Source organism: Procambarus clarkii, chromosome 21 (genome assembly GCF_040958095.1).
Source record: "Procambarus clarkii isolate CNS0578487 chromosome 21, FALCON_Pclarkii_2.0, whole genome shotgun sequence".
Lineage (NCBI taxonomy): Eukaryota > Metazoa > Arthropoda > Malacostraca > Decapoda > Cambaridae > Procambarus > Procambarus clarkii.
This window is the reverse complement of record NC_091170.1, coordinates 31,571,495-31,596,188: the sequence shown is the minus strand read 5'-3', so window position 1 is coordinate 31,596,188 and position 24,694 is coordinate 31,571,495. Positions and strand designations below refer to the sequence as shown.

At 38.2% G+C, this 24,694-nt stretch overlaps 1 protein-coding gene across 2 annotated transcripts in view; it reads right to left on the bottom strand.

Annotated features, from left to right (window-relative positions):
• Nucleotides 1–24,694, bottom strand: part of LOC123760651 (ankyrin repeat and IBR domain-containing protein 1) — an 85,103-nt gene that overhangs the window by 50,851 nt on the left and 9,558 nt on the right. For both annotated transcript variants that reach the window (XM_045746410.2, XM_045746411.2), the window contains exons 2-6: nt 9,490–9,662; nt 8,375–8,496; nt 6,754–6,961; nt 5,105–5,284; nt 1,666–1,855 (exon numbers count right to left, since the gene is read on the bottom strand). In XM_045746410.2, the coding sequence (XP_045602366.1) occupies nt 1,666–1,855; nt 5,105–5,284; nt 6,754–6,961; nt 8,375–8,496; nt 9,490–9,555 (766 nt within the window). In that variant the 5' untranslated portion in view covers nt 9,556–9,662. The remainder of the gene's footprint in view (nt 1–1,665; nt 1,856–5,104; nt 5,285–6,753; nt 6,962–8,374; nt 8,497–9,489; nt 9,663–24,694) is intronic.

Sequence of the window (24,694 nt, the reverse complement as noted above, 5' to 3'; positions counted from 1 at the left end):
TGAAATCCAAATCATTTCAATGCAGTACAATAATTAATAAGTTTGTATCTACTGTAATTACAGTTCCTAATTATAACTACTGGAAGATTACTATGCATATTAATAGCTCTGCAGTAATATGCCATTTAACCACCAAAATCTGCACTAACACAATATCATACCTTTTTTGTATGAGTATTGATAAATAAAATAAAATAAAATAAATAAGAGTTATGCTTTTGGTGACCTACAATCTTTTGTGAATTTTGTCATAAATAGTAATAAAAATGTTATTGGTATTGGCATGCATTACCCTTTCTTGGAATTTAATCCATTGTGTAATTACTTAGGTGTAGTTCAAGAATGAGAGCTACATGTGTAGCGTCCCATCTTCCCAGCACTCTGTCATATAACATTTGAAACTTCTGACGGTTTTGGCCTCCCCCACTTTCTCACTTCACTTGTTCAAAACGTCTACCACTCTACCACAAATGTTTGTAAAAGAAAACTTTCTAATATTTTCTTGGCAACTTTGTTTCCTTAGCTTGAGTATAGAATCTTGAATCTTGAACCTCTTGTTCTTGAAGTTGTCAGTTCCAGGAATTCCTCTTTGTCAATTTGGTCAACTCCTGTCACTATTTTGTAAGTGGTGATCATATCGCCTCTTTTTCTTTAATCTTTTAGTTTTGGCATATTTAATGCTTCTAGCCCCTCTTCGTAATTCCTGTTTTTCAGTTCTTTAAGCCATTTTAGCATGCCTTTGCACCTTTTCCAGTTTACTGATGTGCTTCTTGAAGATATGGACAGCACACAATTGTATGTTCTAATTTTGTCCTCATAAATCCTGTGAACAGTTTCTGTACCACTTCCCCCATCCATAAATTTAAAAGTAATTTTGATATTTGCATAGGCTCCTCTCACAAGACCTTTGATGTGATTCACTGGTGATAGTTTACTGTCCACAACCTTCCCTAGATCTCTTTCTTTGTCTCAGTTTAGCATCTTTTCACATAATTTATAGGTTGAGTATTGGTTACTTGTTTGTGATTCATTAGATAAGGGCTCTAGCATGAAATGTCTCATCTTCCTTTGCACATCTTTATAATAAATATTTATATACTTTTCAGTAGCTTTAGAACATAGTACCAATGGTACACAATTTATTTGTGTTTACAAGAGAAGAGCCATCCTCAAGGTGTCCTATATATTTTATTTTTCATATATATTTTGAAACTTTCAGTTATTATGCTGTGTGTCGTCTTTTCGGAAAATTTATTGTCAGCCATTCGATTTGGTAAAGAAATACTTCCAACTGCTTTTACTATGCTGTACTTTTAACCTTTTTACTGGAATAATCGACTTTGATTGCCGAATGAAACAATCCTCATTCCCCACAATAATCTACTAAAAAAAAAAAAAATTACAAATAATATAATTTAGAACCTGTCCTCTGGCCTTTAAACCTGGTGACCAGCACTAGTAAACACTGCCATCTGTTGCCTCCTAAACTATGTGATCCAGATTTTTGAGGACGTACTTACATTCAAAACCACTAATATACTGGATGTGCATCATGGAAGCACAATACTTTTATTATTTTCAGCTCTGATAACAGGGCTTTAAATAATCAAGGCCAAAATGTTATATAAACAATGGTCATCATTTCTAAAACCAAATCTGACTCACCATTATCCCTGAGTAGTGCTTCGGCAGTAAAGAGAGGAATATGCAGCATATCTGCTGTTTCAACGAGTAATTGGTCTTTTGCTTCCTGCAAGTCTTGTGCCCGCAGACCAGAATATACTTCATTGTCACACTCCGTCTCAACCTCATTGCCCACCAGTTCTCCCTCATTAACACCGTCGCTACTGTCAGCCTATACAAGGACAAAAATTATATCAAGATTATTTATAACAAAGTTAAAAATACTTATATTCAAACTTAGGCTCTTAAATTAGCATTACTCGCTAACATTTATTGAGTTTTAATTTACTGTTTTTGTAAATCAAGTTCCAACTACTTTTTATTTCTATTTCATAACAGGCAAGCCTACAAGTTAGGCTTTCTTCATTCTTTACAAGGTATCAACTTTTATCATCTTTACCACGACACTGAACTTTAACACAATATTTTCATATACGCTAAATTTAGTATTTATTTATTCATTAGTATTCCATCATAATATCTGAAGGAGATTGTCATACAACACTGTAAAAGTACTCAATACACACTGCCAAGAAAGAATTTTCATGTCTTAATGGTTATGAAGAGTAAGATTAAATTACACACATATATTAATAACTTCAAAATCTTTCATAACTTGTCTATTTCTTTCCAAATGCATGTAACAACTCTAGTTTAAAAAGCATGGATTGAATTCCCATCTTGTAAGTTAGTACCAATATGTTGCATGGGTTCGCAGCCAAACAAGATATTGGTAATACAGCTGTACAAAATTATACTAAAAGTCTTTCAATAAACTATAATTCTTTTAATAATTTTCTCTGCTCTACTAAATTACAAGACAGTCTACACTCCTGTACTAAAAAGTACTAAAAAGGCTTATATGCACGTCACGTGGTATTTATGCAATACTAGTATATACACACACTGTCTTAACCCCCCACTCTTCCTTTTATGGGGTAGGGAGGCATTATCCTACAGACAAAATAGCATCTGGTAGCTCCTCAGACCTTAGGCACCAGAGCCAAATCTTACACACCATGCATCTGTGACCATCTCACAGCCTACTGAGAGTAGGTCCCAGAATCCTGACCCAAAGAGGCTGGGAAGCTGTGGTAAGCAGTTAAAGGTGGCTTGTAACTAAAGTGTATGCCGAGTAAAGCCATCAAAAATAAAAAGTGGAATAATAACAATCAAGATTCTACCAAAATAAATATAAAGTTCTCCATACATTCTTCCTAGCAAATGTCTCTTGTCTGGTTTACCTTTACAGAGTAAACCACTAAAATAGATTCTGTCAATCGTGTGAATTTTACAGCAGTCTACTTAATTCCTCATCCAAATGTCATCCACGTAGGAAAAGTCAGAAGGACTATATTGCTTTCATTTATATACTTTTAGTGATTGTACCCTATTGCATTATACATGATGTACTGGTCATAAAACTGAAATAACCTCACCCCACAAAAATACTTAACCATTTGTTAAGACACCCAAAAGTTTTACAAATTTACCAGTTGTTGTACAGTAAGGTCTGTGCAACATCTTAGTTCACATTCTCTGCTTTTTGAGTCAAGTAATTTGCAGCACAGTATTTTACTACTTGCAATAATAATTATTTGGTTTATACCAAGCTACCATTAATAAAAACAAATTGCCCATTAGCAAGAAAGTCTAAATCTGTCTCACCAACTTCAATCTGCCTCAATTCTCCTACTCAGGTACTTTCATATTTCAATATGACTGTTTGCTGTAAAATAAATGAAGCAGTTTCCAGGTGTTTCTACTCCGAAACATAAGGGGCTGAAGGCTACTCAGCAAGTACATGCTGGTAAAAGTACAAGGAAAATAGCAGCAAAATATGAATTATGACATGAAGTATAATTTAAAAAACAAGAACAGTGCTGTGTTCACTGCAAGGGTAACATGGAGGTGGAGAAAATTATGTGGACCACCACTACCACGGCTGTGCGAGTTCAGCCAAAGAAAAGGAACACTGATGGAGAAGGAAAACTTCTATCACAGTAATACTTCCATGAGCATTAAAAGAACCAATCTAATACTGTACCTGTATTTGGAAAAAATTTGCTCTAAATCTATATCTATCAGAGAATGTCTGTATATATTCAGTATAAAAAAATGATACATTCAGTATAAAAAAAATATATATTCAATATAAAACAAAATTACAGAGCATTAACCACTAGACTGTGCTGGCTGAGAAAACTCAGTCCATTGGAAATTGTGTGAAGCGAGAAAACACCTTTTTAATATTTCGTACACATTCCAAATGCGTACGCGGTAGGTTGGATACGAAATGGACACTTGGGACCTCCAGTGAGAGGTAGCCATCTTGGAAAAAATCCCAGAATGCCCTAGGGCTGCTGGCTGGCTTAGTTGCGAGTGAGCAACCATGGGTGGTGGCGCACATGCCCCTGGCTCCCGAACACCTGTCCGACGCGGTGTTGAAAGACTGCTCTCTGTCGGTGAAATTCAGACCATATTGTTTGGAAACCAGAAGGGTCATGATATTGATGATTCTAGGCACAATAAGGATCAAACATAAGGGTCGGATGAAAGTGATACAGCACCGATGAGGTTGATACAGCGAGCGTATCCAGTAGTAGCTGAGCACCCATGCTAACCAGTGTTAATCTCCAATTTTTATAGATGAATTGTTCTCTGGGTTCAGTGATGATGCATCTCATACAAATAGCATAGATGAATGGTGTTAGCGGCTTCTATGGTGGTGTTTTCCATCAATATTTTCAAGAATAGCTGAATTTCTTCCAGAATACCCGAATCTCTTCCAGAATACCTTACAAGGCGATCTTTTCAAGACTACCTTACAAACTGATCTTTTCCTATAATTTTTTCATGACTACCATACACTTCACAAGCTTGGCTACATACCACTTACAGGTACTAAAGCCAAGGGTGTACGCGAGTGCATTATTTGCAAGCACACAGAATGAAGAAACAGGAAGCGAAAATCTGTTTGTACGTGGTGCATCGAGAGCGAAGTCGCGCTGTGTACCATAGATTGCTTCTTTGATTATCACTCACTTTCAAAGTACTGAGTGTGTAATACAGTGTGTGACTGTATAAATAGTGTGAAACTGTACATATTGTAATTTTAGTGAATTTTGAACAAGTAATATTGCGACAATAAACATTTATTGTGGACGGGCGACTAGCCCGTAATGACGCCACGCACCACATTCTTGACAAAACCAAAGCCAAAATAAGTGAAATTGGATAATTTTTTTTTACATGTACATGTTCAGGGAAGGAAATTTATCATTTTACAAAGAAAAATTTTTTTTTGCAAACACTTGATTTTGGGCGCACAGGGAGAATTTCACATTAAACGTGCAGCATCACAAAGGTTAAGGATAACAATAAAACACAGTTCCATAATTTCCAAAGAAGTCGGACTCACAAACACCATGCGAGACTCCAGGTACGTAGCAACGTCATGATGTGCTGATCTAACAGCTAGATCACAGGGTGTTAATCTATCACGGTTTTCAATAAAGAGTCCAGCTCCCTGAGCCACGAGCAATTCTACACACTTCCGAAGTCCTGAAGACGATGCATAGTGAAGTGCAGTATTTCCCCTCTGCAACAAGAATAAAAGTAACTTGATAAACAATATTATGGCACCTATAATTATGACAAATATAATTACTATATGTAAGTCTACTGGGTATAAAATACTAAACAATAAGAACAAATTAAATCAAAGTTATCTCACCACACACCAAACAAATTCTAATCAGAACTCGTATTAAATATTTTTTATAACTTTAAAATGATAGCCGACATGTGATGTTATCCTAAGCAATGACAGTTAACGTCATTTAATGTTTTAATTTCTTAAGTAAACACCATTGCTCAACAGTCATGGGAGACATGCTGTTCAACATTTATTACCCTAACAGCCACAGTGAGAGAACATATACTTCAATTTCAGGCCTCCTGGCATCTTATAATGTTAGTTGGTGTGTTAAGAGACCCATCACACAACGTTGTATTCAAATTATGTCTATAGTATCAGGTGTGAATAATAAACTATATTAGTAATTCTAGCACCGAGAATGACCGAGATGCTCTTCAAAGTTTGATCATCGTTGTGATGAAATAATTACCATTCTCAGTGCTAGAGCTCTCAATACAGCTTAATATTCACATCTGACAATGGACACAATTCAGGCATAGCCTCATTTTACCCCAACAGGTGGTTGTGAAATGTTATAAGTAGGTGGTCTAAATAAAATTTTGACCAATAGTACACCTTATAAAACCAGCACAGAGGTAGATTTATAAGTTTGGGTAATTTTCTTTACTTTTGGGTGCATTCTTTTTTATTCGCTTAAGAGGGGTACAGGAGCAAAAAACTTCCAATTCATTTTTGCATGTGCACAATACTGATGAGACTTGGTTCATGAAGAGCGGTACCAAGTAAAATCTTGACTGTTAGGCTGTGTTCGTGGGAGAAAAATGAGCAAAGCAAGAATCCAAGCCACGCTCTATACAACTACCGATGGGTCTCACAGGACAAAGTGTGTGGTCATGGGGAAGGTTGCAAAACCTAGAGCCATGAAAAATAACTTGCATTCACTATTAGTTTTCTACACTTTACAAAACGATGCTTTACAGACAATATTTTGGACTGGTTTGAAAACACTTTTGGTAAGAGAGTGGATATTATCAAACAAAGAAATATGAAAACTGTGATAATCAATGACAGCTAGGGCCGTATTGCTTATAATTTTGCATCTGTTTAATTTTTTATCATTCCTAATCTGAATAAGAATAATTACTGCTTACATTCCACTGGGCTGCCAGTGCAAAGGTAGAAATATTTGAGCTTGAAATAGTGTACAAGATCAAGTTCAAGTATGTTTATTGAGATAAGAAAGAACTACATCTCAAAGGGATAGAGTAGCTTATGCAATTTTCAACCCCCCCCCCTCCCCAGTGTACAAGAAGTGCAAGCTAATGATGGAATGAAAATGACATACATACATCTTGAAAAGGTAAAAGGATAAAATAAATTTGAAATTTCAGTATTGCAAATATTCTTACCTTATCCTGAGCATTTAACTGTGCCCTTTCCTTCTCACCATCTTGTAGCACTGGCCCACGCCACTGAAGGATCATGATGACACATGCAGCACGTCTGTCTTCTGCAGAAGGTGATTTGGCTTGGCCAACACGGCACACACAATGAACAGAACTTTCATCATCTGCATTTTTCTTGTTTGGATTACCCCCAAGATCACAGAGAAATGTCCTTCAGGAGAGCAAATAGTTATGAATTAATTATTGCAACAAAGCACTATGAAAAAGCACTCTTAAACCAATAGCTACTGTACTGCATATCCTTGTTGAATAAATATGTTCTTGCAAAAATAAATATGTCCAGTTCAGTATTTATATACAACATTAACTAACACAAATATGTTCTTGCAAAAATAAATATGTCCAGTTCAGTATTTATATACAACATTAACTAACACTATCGCACTCCGTTGCCGCCACCTGTCATCACTCATTTTTCTCCCGATTCTGAGCGAGTGACTATGGCTCACGTCATGTATTAAAATATTTGTAAAAAAAAAATCCATTTTTATCCGATCAACTTCTGGGTGGTTTCAAAATGAGCGCCATTGTTTTCCCACTTTCCTCCATATGCTACATGGCATCCTGAATCGTCAGGCCATGCGGTGGGCCTAGTCCTTTGCTTACCTCGCTGTGACCGGCATGCCACCTGCTCGCATCCCAAACTTTTACAAATCTCGGCTATTATCGGCATTTATATTTGTTCCCATGTCTTTTCAGCACTTTATATACGTTACACGATGGATCATGGTCAAGGGCAAAGCAGTTCCATGCTGAAAAGAGCGAAGAAATCAACCAAAGAGGATAAGATAAGTATGCTTTACAAGAAATTTAGCACTGAGACTTACACCAACAAAAATCCCAGGTTTAGTTGAAGCATTCTCTGATATTGAGTCAGATGTTGAGGGGGAAGAACGGGACAGTGATTTCAACAGTGATAATTTAGACAGAGACATCAGATGATGGTGATCCAACGAGTGAGGATTCCGAGGAGTAGGTCACCAAATGCTCAACTTATTGTTCTACCATCATCATTCCGTAGGTAAGTACAAACACTTTGTATAAGTTTTTTATAAATATATTACGCTTTATACTTTGTTATTGGTATTGCTTATATATATTGTGGTTGTTATTGCTTATATTCGTATTTCCATTTAGAGCATTTTATTGCAAATAATTTTATACCACAATGAACAATGTAGCACAAAAACGTCTGTAAGCAAACTGTATGTGTTTCTCTGGTGTACTGGGTGTAGCGGGTGTGGCAATGAGTGTGCTTTAGTGGGCAAGGCTTTGGCAACTTTAGGGGTCGTTGTGGGTGATGCGCGCCCATGTTGTCTACTTTATATACATATGTCCGTGTAGGGAATTGCCTCCAACTGTGAACTCATCCCAAGAAAATCCACACATCCCCTTCTTCGGCGAACTCTTGTTCTTCGAATAAGGTGAGTAAATCCGGTATGGAAAGTGGGTGTGCCAACAGAAGATTCACTGAATCGAGGTTCCACTATATGGAAGGAAATTCTTGCCCATTTACTTTTAAAAATTAAATATTTACAATATTATCAACTTTTATCAAACAAACCTCAGTAAATGCTTCATCCCATGTTTAGCTGCATAGTGTAAAGGAGTATTGTGGCCATGAGATTCACCATAACTTGCACTGGGATCAAGATTGGACCGCAATTCAGGAGAACTCTGAAACACCTAAAAAATGCAGAATGTAATATAAATAAATGGCAACAAGATAATGTTCGATTGCATTTTACAGTAATCATAGATTATATATTTAATCACCAATCTTAGTGTATCTCAATTAGGTAAAAACAATTTCACTAATCTAAAAACTAAAACTTTTACTTCATCCTGAGAAAATTCTATAATTAAAATTAATATCTTCTCCAAGAAGACCCTCAGTAGCTCAGCAATACAACAACCTAAAAGCAACCAAGCCTGGAATGTGTCAGGACTCTTATGACCCAGTACCTATCAGGATCCAGAACCAGAATCATGCCTTCTAAATAAGGCAAATGGGAGCCTAGCCATTAGAGAACATCATAGAACCACTATGCTCCAAAGCAAGCAACTATAAAATCACCGCCTAGATACATTCACCTGCCACAAGATGGCAAACAATCCCAGGGTGAGAACCCATCCTCTCATCAAATACTGTATTTCCATTTCACACACACACAAATGTGTGTGTGTGTGTGTGTTGACAAATGGAATGCATTAGGAAGTGATGTGGTGGAGGCTGACTCCATACACAGTTTCAAGTGTAGATATGACAGAGCCCGATAGGCTCATGAATCTGTACACCTGTTGATTGACGGTTGAGAGGCGGGACCAAAGAGCCAGAGCTCAACCCCCGCAAACACAACTAGGTGAGTACACACACATACTGGATTCATCCCTCACATTGTCCCATTTCTTTCTTCGAGATGTTCCTGAGGACTTGGCATCTGAAGGTTCAAAGCTCCTCCAAATGATGCTCTCTTCCTATAAGCTCTCGTGTGCCTGGAGGAAATGTTGACTCCATTTCGGGGTGTCAACGATCAACGTCCCCATGGCCCCGCCTCTGATAATACTCTGATTTTAACATCTATATTCTCTGAAATTCTTTTGGACAAATACTGGTATATTTTTGTGAACATCATATATGATAAATATTTTACTGCTTTACCATTAATACTATTGTACCTGCATAGCAGCAAATTCATCGCCATGTTGAAGATACTTCTTGAACTTAGATGAGGCACTTCCCATTCTCTTCTGTGCTCAGTGCAGTCCCACTGCTTGCCACTAACCTCTGCAAGCTCGCCACCACAGTGTCAGAGCCTTCTTAAGGCACACCAGCATCCCTCTCCTGCTCACTGAAAACAGGTAATTTAAGATTAAATTTAACATTGAAATTCAAGATACAGCACACAAATATTCTGATCGAAGACTGGGTCACAGGAATAATGGAGCTATCGAAACATTCAGATAATATATTTATTTACTGTATATATATATATACAAGAAGATCCATTGGGTACATGAGAGTACATAGCATGATGTGTTTACATTCTTGTAAAGCCACTAGTATGCACTGCATTTCAGGTAGGACATAATCCCACAGCATATACAGTTGGTAATGACAAGATTAACACTTTTTACCAACTGTTGCTGCAGCTGTTGCTTTAGATTCAGCTACTTGGAACAAAAAGTTCCAACCAGCACGGGCTATGGTGTGCCTGTCGTACTCACCTGGAACAGGACATGTGTCCTCCTCACTGCATAAAACTACTTTTAAGATAAATATGGGAGGGTATTTAGAATACTTAAAAGTTCACAAAGACATCACATAAACACCTGAAAATTTGAGAACTGTGCCTATTTCAAGCCCAATTATAAAATAAATAAAAGGTAAATTTGAAATAATAATGGTAGTGGCAGCAATTGCACTCACCTAGTTGTGCTTGCGGGGGGTTGAGCTTCGGCTCTCTGGTCCCGCCTCTCAACTGTCAGTCAACTGGTAATTACCTAAGTGTAATTACCTAAGTGTAGTTACAGGATGAGAGCTACGCTCGTGGTGTCCCGTCTTCCCAGCACTCTTTGTCATATAACGCTTTGAAACTACTGACGGTCTTGGCCTCCACCACCTTCTCACTTAACTTGTTCCAACCGTCTACCACTCTATTTGCGACAATTTGGTGTACTATTTACACTATACTATTGTACACTCTATTTGGTGTACAGATTCTGGAGCCTACTGGGCTCTATCAACTCTACATTTGAAGCTGTGTATGGAGTCAGCCTCCACCATATCACTGCTTAATACATTCCATTTGTTAACTACTCTGACACTGAACAAATTCTTTTTACGTGTGGTAATGGTAGTGTTTGTGGCAATGATAGTAATCATGGTGATAACTTTAATGATTGTGACAATTATAATGATTGTGACAATTATAATGATTGTGACAATTATAATGATTGTGACAATTATAATGATTGTGACAATTATAATGATTGTCACAATTATAATGATTGTGACAATTATAATGATTGTGACAATTATAATGATTGTGACAATTATAATGATTGTGACAATTATAATGATTGTGACAATTATAATGATTGTGACAATTATAATGATTGTGACAATTATAATGATTGTGACAATTATAATGATTGTGACAATTATAATGATTGTGACAATTATAATGATTGTGACAATTATAATGATTGTGACAATTATAATGATTGTGGTGGTAATGGTAGTGACTGTGATGGAAGTGAATGTGGTGGAAGTGTTATTATGGTGGCGGTAGAAATAATAGGATCGACTTGAGAATGAATGGTCCAGGACGGACCGAAACGTCATCGTCCCTTCACTTTCCAGTGTGATTTGGTCAACATATTTCAGCCGCGTTATTGTGACTCCTCGTCTGCAATAGGAATCTTGGTAACAATAATGGCGAGTGTAGTGATAATGGCAGTGATGGTAGGGGTAATTGGCCATAATAGTTTTGTAATAATGACTGGGGGGGATAATTAATATAGGTGATGGTTCTGAAAATAGTGGTGGTGCGTGGTTTTAAAGTCGGCAACAACATGGGACAGTGAAAATGTAATTAACGTATGAGTTTACTGACAAAAAGCTATTCCTGGTTTGTTTTCATACAAACGCGGTGGATAAGTAAATAAAATATATGAGCAATAGTTACTGACTGGCGCATTTTACTGAAGCCCGCCAAATATGGTAATTATGAACACGTTCTAAATACGAAAACGTCAGATAACTGAGAACAAAGACCACGGCAGTGGAGCGCAATTTACCAGTGCTGATCTCACTTCGTCAGGAATTTTGTCTAACAATCATGTATCAGCCAGTCCTCTCAAGTTGTCACAACAGAGAAAATGCACTAAATTGACCAAAGCTAACCGATGGATCCACGCCCAGTAAACGTGGTTGTGAACTGTTATGCTTTATGGTATATATATTGTTTCAGTTAGGGATTATACATATATATATATATATATATATATATATATATATATATATATATATATATATATATATATATATATATATATATATATATATATATATATATATATATATATATATATATATATATATATATATACACATACCAGTGTTAGGCTTCAAAGTTGTTATGTATGAAGACGTGTTAATCCCGGAAACGTCCATGTGATTCCACCTTGAGCACCTCAGATCAACTGAGGAACTAAGCACGCATATACTCCCCCCCTCTGCCTCGCCCGCCCACCTTACACCCATCCAAGGACAAGAGTCAACGGCACCACCACACTTCTCAACCACACCATCACACTGCCACTGCCACACATCACCACTTCATAGTGCCACCTTCACCATGTTGCCGCATGGTCATCATCTCTTGTGCAATGACAACATATTACCACCATCAGACGTAACCACATGCCCAAACACACTATAAAACCACCACTACTACACACCATGTGACCCCTACACCATATACGATCACCATATTTCACCACTACTAAAAAAAATAGTAACAGTTGATTGACAGTTGAGAGGCGGGCCGAAAGAGCAGAGCTCAACCCTCCCGCAAGCACAATTAGGTGAATACAACTAGGTGAATACATGGCCCCCACCACCACTGTCCACATAATCCAAGTGTGGAATCCTAACGGCAAGATGCAGTGGCAGAGTAACATCTGAATATTCATCACAAATGTTGCAAGGCATGAATACCATGTCTGCGTTATTGTTTAAGTGAATGTGAAACACACACACACACATGCTCTTAATTCGATCATTTCATTTCGTGTTAAATTGTGCTTAGGTGACTTCAGCTGTCAATTTTTAAATCACTGGATTAAAAATTAATTGAGTTCAAGGTTATAAATTTGAACTGCTTAAGTTCAAAATTATACAGTATTAAGGTGGGCGAATTAATGTTGTTTCAGTTTCGAAAGTGCTACATTCTCCCAAATCAATACTGTAAATATTTAACTAGATTAATAACATTGACTTTTTTTTTTAGTCACGTGTTAGCACCATTCCTTCCCATCATCCCATCCTAACCAGGATAAGGATTTAGTGCATATATATGCCTCGCGCTTTCCCCTAACAAAAATTAGCTTATGTATCCTATCACAGAGGAGAGGAAGAAACAGATTATGATGTGTACGAGTTGGAGCATACACGTTATTTCTGAGTTAACAGCCGATGAAAGCCTAACTGGCCACCATAATTGTTGCAGGGGACGAGGTGCAACATCGAGTTCAAGTATGTTTATTGAGATAAGAAAGAAATACATCTCAAAGGGGTAGAGTAGCTTAGGCTATTTCTACCCCCTCCCCCTCTACTTCAAGTCCCCTCAAGGGACGCACAAATTCAGTGAGTACAAATAGACAAATAACATTACAAGAATCCCATTTAACATTGCATGCAGCGTCGAGAGGTCTTTGGTTGTGTTCATAAGAATATAAGTAGGAACACTGAGGTAGGCCTAGAGGTTTATTTGTGGCAAGTCTTGTTTAGAACCAACCATTTTCATCCTTGTCAATATCCATAATTATTAAAACTTACTAAATTCTTAGACTCGGAAATGTTATCTGGTAATTTATTCCACTTGTTTATAACGATATTACCAAACAAATGTTTGTCTATATTCCTTTTAAATTGGAATTTGTGTAATTCTGGTTTAATTATTTTAAGATTTAAGACCTTGTTTATGTCTTTCGTCCATTTGTTGATTTACATCGTCTCTCTCTCTCCTTGTATTACATCTTTCAAGAGTGTAATTTAAACTCGCTTAACCTCTCTTTATAAAAAAGATGTCCAGTACAAGAGATTTAACTTTGTCATTATATACCAAGTATATTTTCAAAAATATTAATTTCCATTGCAAAATATGGTGACTGGTGAGCGACATTGAACGAGCCCGTCCTCACGATAAAATGATTACTACAAGACATCAAACCCATTCTCACACAAGTGGAGAGTTATTTAGATATTTGTATTTGTCATGGTTTAAAAGTATATTACGGTTCCAATAATAGGCTATTTGTAAACTAGCAAGTGAACTTTTATTTTAAACAGAATATTCTCAAATTATAACTTTATTGCATTATAAATCGTTGGTCTAAAATATAATCTATGCTTAACTCGTTTTCTTTGAAATTGGATGAAGAATTTGATTTTCTATAAATGAAACTCTAGGGGATACTCAAATAGTTTTAGAATTTCATATCTCACGTTTGAGAATTATACACCATATTAACGTAACTAAACATAATAAAACATAACCTAGCCTAACCATGGATATGGAGTAGATAATAGCAGTAATTATGTAGTGGTTTTGAAGTGATTGCCTCCAGGGGTACCTCCTTCCTGAGGACAGGTTGATTTAAACAACATAAAAAGCGAGCGCAAGATATAATTTAACACAGATTTTATTTCCATTCTTAACGCTTTAAGATATGAAACTATGTATCTTTCATGCCTTATTTCGCGCAATGGCAGACTGCTACCTAGATTTTAATTATGTGCTAATCATTACCCTCAAGTCTCTCTCACAATATTTTATCAATATCTATACAGTACCGTCTAGCCTGTAAACAGGGTTGTTAACATTGCACAGACGTAGGACACAACATTATCTACGTTGAATAACATTCGTAACTTTCTATCCAAATATGTAGTTGATTTAGTTTTTACCAGTTAATATTTCCAAGAGTTGTTCTACTCCCACAGCCTGGCCTGTGACCAGCCTTCCCTGGTGACTGTTTAGTCTGCAAGGCTGTTTGTCCACAAAGCCTGAAGGCCCCACATAGAGGACCCACACAGACAGGCTGATCTGGTAACCCCAGCAAGAGCTTGTCCAGCTCTCTTGAAAGTTTCTTTCTGCAGTCATGACAATGTTAATTTACTTACGTCTCAATTTTGTGTCAACTACATATTTAGTGATATTACTGTTTACTTCAACGTCAGGATAATTAGTATAAATTATGAAAAATAACGGATCCAGCACGAAACCTTGAGGCACACCGCTATATAGTGGCATTACCTCACACTTGATTTTACCCGATTGACGCTAACTCTCTGCTTCCTGTCTTTCAACCCAGCTCTAATCCAGTTGGATTACGCTCACCTACGAGACATTAGACATATGAGTAGAATAAATTCCACATTACTTGATTTTGGAAAATATTACTTGTCATATACATTCTTTAAAAGATTCCCCCAACATTGCACTCGAAAGATAACCTAAGTTTAAGGGTTGGTAAATGTTAATCTTCCTGTTTAGTGAACTGTTCACTTAAGAGAGTTAAGACTCAGCTGTGTCTGGGTAAAATGACAGGATGAACAACTCAGCGGGTGTCTTCCTATTGAGGGGTGATGTACATGCTGCTGTGGCGATATGTTCACTCACGTGATGACTAAACGCTGCTCAGTAAACTCGCTATGGGAAACGTATGCTTTCTATGGGGCTGTGAGATGTTCCCTGTAGGGTGTGAGATGCCATCTCTGGGGGCGGGGGTAAGAAACATTTTGCACCTCTGAAGGTACAAAATGTCTTCTCTAGGGGGTGAGAGATGCTACCTCTAGGGGTGAGAGTTGGCTTCACCCCTCTGACGGTGGGAGATGCTCTCTTGGGGGTACGAGATGCCCTCTCTGGGGCCCACCAATCCGACATGTTCGAGATCCGCCACATTTTTCGGAAGGTAAATAATACAAAACAAATTAAACACAGCCACTCGCGTACATCTTATCCTTCGTCAAACATGAATGTATTAACATTATGCATGTGTCACGATGATTGTAAGATACTGGACACAACTAAGGGTGTAAACTAATCAAATTCTCATCAACTTCTCGTACGGAAAAGTATCGAAACTCTTACAAAGGTGAAGATAATCACCATAATAACTGCTACTATCTTGCACTTCCTCAAGCATGTGCATGGGTGCGTTCGTGCGTCCTGGTATGTTTTGTATACGTAGTTGTTTTTGCGCACAAGTGCAATGTGCCTCCGTTGTTTGAGTTACCCGGGTTGCTCCCAGAGGAGGTAACTGTAGAACTTGCTCCCTTGCTCCCTGGTGTCGTGGCTGGTTGATCCTGTGAAGATTCTAATTGTCTTCGGTGCCTGGTAAGCAACTTTCATGTTGCTAAATAAACACTGAACACACACATGTTGCAACTTCTCAGCGCGCGGGCGATGGTGAAGGCTATGTTGCCAGTGGGTAATAGGGTAATATGACTTTTGTCTTAGTTTGCTGCATGCATGCTGATTGCCAAATATGCTTGTAGCGTTAATTCTGCATTGTTGGAATTTCAATTTTTTTTTATACATTGGTGGAGCATTTGTCAGACTATAACTTCCTCCCATGCCATCAAGGAATGCAGGAATAAGGTTAAGCAACACCACAATTGCTTACTGACCAAGCAGCAAGTTTATACGTTACTCCTGAACATGTTCAGAACTAAAGCAAACTCTCAATGTATATACAGCGAGTAATGGGGAACAACGCTGTGTGTATATCCCAGTGAGGTACGCCGTAATCTTAACAAGGAGGTCATTCTGCCCATCGGAAACACTGCTACCACAAACACACAAATACCAGTGCACTAAGCACCACCACCACCACCACCATGGAAGTTGCCTTTCAGTCCAACTAGAAAATCAGATTCACTAGTTCAAACATCAACATTAATTAATTGATGCTTGCAATATCCCATATAGTTTACTTCTGTCTGGTTTCGAGGTAGATTATACTCTCTGAGATTGCCAACTATTAACCAAGAATTAGTAAGCTCCAGTTCTTCATGACCCTGGATTAATAGCTAACAGTTTTTATATACCTAGTGAATTTTGTTAATTCTCCTGACGTTTGATTTTTTCCCCACGATATATCTAAGTACATCCCACTCTTGTTGACCTGGGGTATATAGTACGAGTACTTCCTTAAATATATTTGCCTGTCCTGCCTCCACCTTTTATCCATTTTTCTCTACTACATCAAAAGAGTTTGTCCTTGTCTATTCACGTCAGTATCTTGTATATAGTGAGCACATTCCCTCTGTGCCTTCTCTTCTCTACGGATGTGATATCGAATTCTCTTAACCTGTCCTCGTGGCTTACTCCTAACTTAATTCAGGGGGAAGGGAGGGGGGGGGACCTTTCGTAATACAAAAAATCATATTTTATTTAATAAAGATTTCATAGGGCCGCACGTTGCATTATGCGCTGTATACATTCAGACATGTCAAAAACAAACTTACAGATCAAATTTAAATTGCTTTCAAAGTCTGCACTGAGTACCATAAAAGGTCGCAAGCTCCCCATCGCTGATTTTGGCAGTAGTCTTGTTGCAAATCTCTGCAATATTTCAAGTTTAGCTTCGTGCTTTACGAGATGTTGACTCCACATCGTTGCTGCATGCCTATTATTGACCTCACATACGCTGTATAGTTTGTTGACCAGACCACACACTAGAAGGTGATGAGACGACGACGTTTCGGGCCGTGAATGGTCCAGGACGGACCGAAACGTCGTCGTCCCTTCACCTTCTAGTGTGTGGTCTGGTCAACTTACTTTAGCCACGTTATTGTGACTCATCGCCTGCTGTATAGTTTGTCATGAAAAAGCCTTATTTAGATTTTTAGAAGCCGTTCTAATGTTTGTCAGCTTCCTATACGCTGCCGGTGTTATTCTGTTTGCGTGCGCCCCTTGGTGTTAGTGCTGGATTTATATTCACTTCCTAATCTTCATCTCTTCCATTCCTGTAGTTGCCTTTCCCGTATGGCATAGTCTTTCTGGTCTCCGATGGTCACATGGTTTATCTCCCTTTTTCATCTGAATACCTTGCAACGGTTCAACTTGTTCAACTTTAAACATCCATTTATTTGTCATCTCCTGGAGTTTGGCACGGTCTTCCTGTAATTATGTGCAGTTATTCTATTATTCCTTTATTATTATTATTCTATATCCTGTTACGTTATTCACTGGCTTACGACATCTGGAAACACTCACATGTACAAACTCACTCCCTTGGGAGAGGGAGTTTGACCTCACTTTGACTATCACTTCACAAAAATTAGGAACAGTGATGGTAGTAAGACAAAGCCTTGGGGGGGGGGGGACCTTACCAGCTCGACACCTAACAGTGACTTGATTGACTGATTAATACAAATTAAGCACCCCCCCCCTCTTAAAGGTGGCACGGGCATGAATAGCCCATAAAACTTTGTTTTCTGTCCGTTAAGTACTCGTTAATCAAGTGCTGTGTTTTGCCAATTTTTCCAGCTTGTCTGTCCATCTTGTATACCAACCCTTTACCAGGAAAAGCATCAAGTAACTTTTGAAAGCCTAGAAAGATGCATCACCCATTACGCTCTTGCCCGCAAGTCTATAACCGTTATAATTCAGTTGTAGAAGCTCATTTAGTTCCTCTTTGAAGACCTCAACCTCTGTCTCAGTTTTTCTTTTTTACTGGCAGAAGGTTAGAGACGTGGACCTCTGATATTGGCGCAGGTAACTGGAACAAGATGTGATAATTATGTAAGCGAGACTTCAGGCAGCCCCCCCAAAAAAAACACCATTAGTTTAATAAAAATCCGTAAGGCGCACGCGCATCATCATCAGTCTTCGTTAATCACCATTCCTTAGCCTATTACGCGCCTCGCTAACCTTTCAACCACCGCTGCAGGATGGGTACGAGGTGCATGATGAGCTAAAATAACTAACACCAACCAGCGCGATAGACGCACCTTATAACACAGGGAGAAAGGTCAAGGTCATCCTCAAAGATGATGATGGGAAAAAAAAATGAGAGAGATATATTGTTTTTGTGAGAGAATGTTTTTTTAATGAATAAAGGCTATTCCTTCTAAAGCAAATAATAACACGCTCATGAAATAAATGGGCATCTAGGAGTAGGTTTCAACTTGGCTTACATCAGCTCAATATATGATAGTTCCCAATGTGTTAGTTTCAAAGTATACTCTTATGAAATAAATGAGTTTCTAGGTGTAGGCTTCAGATGAGCTGAGGTAGGATAACAGCTCTTGCTTGCAACTTCACTAGGTATGTTATTAGGCATCCCTTATGAATCCTAGTCTTAGTTTAAAAAAAAAAATAAAAAATAAATAAAAAGAGAGAGAGAGAGAGAGAGAGAGAGAGAGAGAGAGAGAGAGAGAGAGAGAGAGAGAGAGAGAGAGAGAGAGAGAGAGAGAGAGAGAGAGAGAGAGAGAGAGAGAGAGAGAGAGAGAGAGAGAGAGAGAGAGAGAGAGAGAGAGAGAGAGAGAGAGAGAGAGAGAGAGAGAGAGAGAGAGAGAGAGAGAGAGAGAGAGAGAGAGAGAGAGAGAGAGAGAGAGAGAGAGAGAGAGAGAGAGAGAGAGAGAGAGAGAGAGAGAGAGAGAGAGAGAGAGAGAGAGAGAGAGAGAGAGAGAGAGAGAGAGAGAGAGAGAGAGAGAGAGAGAGAGAGAGAGAGAGAGAGAGAGAGAGAGAGAGAGAGAGAGAGAGAGAGAGAGAGAGAGAGAGAGAGAGAGAGAGAGAGAGAGAGAGAGAGAGAGAGAGAGAGAGAGAGAGAGAGAGAGAGAGAGAGAGAGAGAGAGAGAGAGAGAGAGAGAGAGAGAGAGAGAGAGAGAGAGAGAGAGAGAGAGAGAGAGAGAGAGAGAGAGAGAACACGTCGCGAAGCAGTGGTCAAGTGCGCCAGCATAATTTATGCCACCAATTTGTACCATCTGGAGACGTCATGATGCTGACCAAGGCTGTATAGCCGACGAGGGGGAAGCGATCCCTGGCATGACAACCACACAACCACAACAGTTCTATCAGCTCATATGTTGTGAGTACTCCACTCCACTTCCATTCATGAAGCTTATACCGAGCGATACGTTTTCTGAAAATGAGGGTTCGTCATTGAAGGGTGTTTTACTCCACATGTAATTCATTATTCTATATCCCACACTCACTACTACTCCTCTATCCATCCACTCACCCCCTTCTCTATCCCTCACTCACCCCCACTCTTTATTATTTCCTCTCTACTGTAACTTAGCGAACCTCTAAAATAACTAGCACGCCTCTAATATAACTAGGGCACCTCTTCTGTAACTAGTGCATTTATACAATAACTAGCGCACCTCTACAATAACTAGCGCAATTCTATTGAAGCGCAATGCCACTGTAGCGTAACTCTACTTTGACTAGCACACGCTAATTACAGTACAGTTGCGCTACTGTATCGTAACTATCATTGTGATTTGCTTAAAAGAAAAATGAATAAAGGGATCCAATTGCATTACTCATTGTGTGAGTCTTTAGCCGTCCATCACCGCCTGGAGGGTGTGAAGGGGACAGATCAGACCTATCGTTTGTTGTTGTTGTTCAAGATTCGCTACCTGGAACAAAAAGTTCCAAGTAGCACTGGATATGGTGAGCCCATAGTTCAGACCTATCATATCTAATATATCGTCTCCTCCTCTCTCTCTTTTCTTCATTCATTCATTCATTCTCTCTCTCTCTCTCTCTCTCTCTCTCTCTCTCTCTCTCTCTCTCTCTCTCTCTCTCTGCCTCTTATCCTCTTTTTACTGTTAGTACTTCAACTTCCTCTCTTCCCCTTTCCTATTTAGGGATGTGTGTGGAGAGGGTAAATGAGTTAAGGAAATACAATAAAGCGAGACATCACACACAAACCTTAAAGCAAAGCAAAAGAAAAAAGAAAAAATCTAGAATGGTAACTCTCATCCTATAACTACACTTAGGTAATTACACACAAAGTGAGCCTACAATGACAACAAAATCCTATACACGGTACACGCAGTGGAGGTATTCTCAAATTGTTATGCATTTTACCAAGGCACATCAGATTAGTATTCAATAATGATATACACGTTGATATATGCAACATGCACATGTATTTATAACCAAAATCAATGATGCTGTTAGCGTGAACACCACATTGCATCACTAGCTATTTTGTACTATTCTGTGCTGACATACTTGGCAGTGAGAACACTGAACCAAACTCCATTCATAACCGTTGTTTTATGCAACAGAGATGATGTTGTTTCGTTCCTACTGTACAGTAAACCCTTACGTAACACTAGGTGCATTCATGAAGGAAAAAAACGGCGTATTCTATGCAGTGCATTTGGTTACGTTCCCAGACATAACAAATTTGTACATTACAGGCATATCTCCATTTAAAGCAGTGTGCATGTGTGTGTGTGTGTGTGTGTAAATATCTAATTGCAATTACCTATGTTTAGTTATAGGTTGAGTGCCTCGCTCTCGGTGTTCCGTCTCCCCAGTAATCTTGTTCACATGACGCTTTGAAACTACCAACATAAGACATACCAACAACCATGATGTAGCTTTATCTGCTCTTACTATAATCCCTCTCACGATCATTTGAGACCCCTTCTCATTTATCATCCAGCTCCTCCTTTGTCCCAAAGTGTTGTTTGCTGTTAATCTGTAGGCAGTTATGACTATCCGTTTATCGTCCTGGGGCCAGATTCACGAAAGCACTTACGAACCTGTACATCTTTTCACAATCTTTGGCGGCTTTGTTTCCAATTATTAAACAGTTAATGAGCTCCGAAGCACCTGGAGGTTGATTATAACAATAACAACAGTTGAATGGGAAGTTTTCATGCTTTTAAACTGTTTAATAAATGTAACCAAAGCCGTCAAAGATTGAGGAAAGATGTACACGTTCGTAAGTGCTTGCGTAAGTGCTTTCGTGAATCTGGCCCCTGATTCCAAACCTGTAGTATGTCACCTTAGGTGGTTATCATCTTAAGTGATTGTTTATTAGTTCTCTTACCTTCATGTGTTCTATCACCAGCGTGGAAATGTTCTTTTTTGCTGGAGTCAACAGGTGATTATGCAGTGAATGGGCTTATTAATATAAAAACAGTGCATATAATTTAATTTTTGTCACTTCATGAAAAACCATGTTATGTCAAAAACGTTCTAAATAAACACTTGTTATATGTTAGAGTTTTGTCTTTCCAAAACTTGTTAGAGTTTTATCTTTCCTTTTCTTGTAATACTTATATTTTTCTCCTAACACCCTTTATGAATAAAATAAAAAAAGAGTACCACGATGAAAACATGTCAGCATTAAACATTTTGCCATTCGTCATGGTCAGAATACAAACTAAATGTACATCAACGACACACTTCATTATATACGTATGTTAGTGAAGAGTGACAAAAGCATTGAGAAGTCGAGCCTTGGGCAAAGAGGCATGATTGGGCACTTAACAAGTGTCAAATTTCAAGTGGTTCTCCCCTAAATAGAAACATTAAAACCTAAAGCAAGCTACCTAACTTATCGAAGGCCGATGTTCAGTTAACAGATGCATTGTCAATTATTTTGTTTTCTTTAAGCCCTGGAATTTTGACGCTGTTGTCAATAGTGTCATGAGTGATTATGGCTCGCACAGTCACGTGATCCGTTGATTGATTGATGAATAAGCCACCCAAGAGGTGCCACGAGCATAATAGCCCGTAATCATGCTCCTGGCTCGCTACTTATTAGTGGGTGCACACTCGACCATCTGTGCATAAATGATTATCCTATCATATAATTTTGCAAAAAAATAAAGTGATTAAAAGGGAATATAACAAGAAACTAGTCAACGCACTGCTACTTTAACCTGTCCATCCTACCATCCTGCTCTACCCTCTCCTCCTCCTTCCTGGTTGACTGGACTCCTAGGATATATTCCGCCCTCCTCCATTAGTCATACAACCACTGTGTCCTTTTCGTTCCTTTTACTTTTCGCCTCTCTTTTGGTCCACTAATTTATCAGTGTGTGTTAATCTTAATCACAATCGAGAATTCCGGGTTCGAATCCCGGCCACGACAGAAATGGATGGGTGCATTTCCAAATCACCTAATGCTTCTGTTCACCTAGCAGTAAGTAGGTACTCAGGAGTCAGCGTGTTGTGGGGTGCATCGGGGGGGGGGCAGTAATTCGACCTTGGGTTGGGGGGGGGGACAGCTTGATATAAGCCTAACATGTATGTTAGGCTTATACTGGCTGCCTGTCGCCCAACACAATCAATTATTTATTATTGTCTAAAGAACTCTGTGTTAACTTCTCTCCCTTTGATTACTGCGTATCTTAAGTGGCATTCACTTACTCTTCCTTAAATCCAGTTTACTTACTTAATGTTTAATCCAAAATTCCAGTTTGCTAATCTTTTTTTTTGTTCTATTTCCGTGGCTTTCCACTTCAAACCCAGAACAAACTTGGAAAGGATTTATTTTTCATCTTTTTTATTATTAACAAGCTTAGGTATAGTAGACAACAATGTGCTGCTACCCTATTCTACATGAAGGATTATACAGTGTAGATAAAAGAAACTAGCTATAAGTTCATCTAATATTCCCATCTCACAGGAGGGTTAGTCATACATGGAATCAGGGGAGAAAACACCAGCCTCAATACAAAAACAAAACAACTCTGTCTAAAAATCAAGAGGGAACATGAAATGTAATACTGATCTATTAGCCTCCACTAGCAAAATCTGGGCAAGCACAAGAATATCTTCCAATATTCCTGAGTGTATGAAGTAATTACACAGCTCAAAGTACCTCATACCATTTGGTCTGAAGTCACTTATAACTTCATCTACTTAAAGGGTTTTAATTTGTAAGTATTTACAACACGCTGGAACTTTATTTAAATATTATATAACGCCTAAGATAACCTTTTTCTCAAGATGGTTTTGCTTTATATTTTTTTCAAAAGTTGAACAGTTATTCAGTAAATGAATAGCTTTGTACAGTAAGTCAAGTCAAATAAATATTCCTGTTCATAAAAATGTATGCTATATCTTGAAGGCTTGTACAGCGTACCATATAGCCTATAAAATAACTTTATAGTTTTATATTTTATTTCGTAATATCAATTACAGCAGTTTAATTTCCCATATTCATCATCTTTATCTTTCCACTAAAGACAGAGAGAGAGAAATAGGGTGAAGGTGAAGCAGAGACGCAGAAATTACCTATGGTTTACTGGGCATAGACAAAGAGGGTCTGGGCGCTTATGTATTTGTGTACACGCTATGTCTAGGTCATTATCAGGATAAAGTGCTTAGCCAGTGTGACTATATAGAGAGTACAGCCAGAGTTCATGTTATCCTGTTGGCTCTTGAAAATTTATGGTATTTCGTTTGGAGTACGTTTCAATCATCCACAAACAATTTAGAATATATAATGTCACTTCTCTAATTATTTTATTTATTCTTTTGTTTTATTTATCTTCTTTTCTGTGTATATTTATATATTTTTGCTACCCTTATTACATGTCCTCGAGTGATACCAGTAGCAAATGTAATAACAATCTTTTTTATCCATCTAGCCTTATTTCTTCCTTGAACTTGGAGAGTTGGTAATTAAAGTGAGCGCGCGCACTTATTTTTACCTGCTTACAGCTGAGGGCCGCTATTACAACTGGCTTTGTTATGGACGGGAAGCTTGTAAAGCAGTTCTTGCTTCATCAGTTACAGAGGGTAAAATTTTCCCTTTGTTGATCTCTTAGAAAATTACTCCACGTTATCAGTTCTGCAAGAAGAATTAACAAACTTAAAGATGCGGCCTTTTATTTGTGTATCAACTTATCGTAGATATATGATCAGTGTTATTAGTTGTTGTTTCCTTCCGTATGTTAATAGTTTCGATTAAATCTGCCTTTATCACGTTGTTTCAATTGTTGTTAGTTGCGTAGTATTTACCTTTCAAGGTTGAAGCATTTCTTGTGATGTGTCCTTAGGAGACCTGTCCTTCATGCATTAATACTGTAGTCCAGGCAGGGCCGCGCAAGGGATTTCCAGAGCTCGATTATCATATGTATCGTCCTTGTACTCAAGGCTGGCTA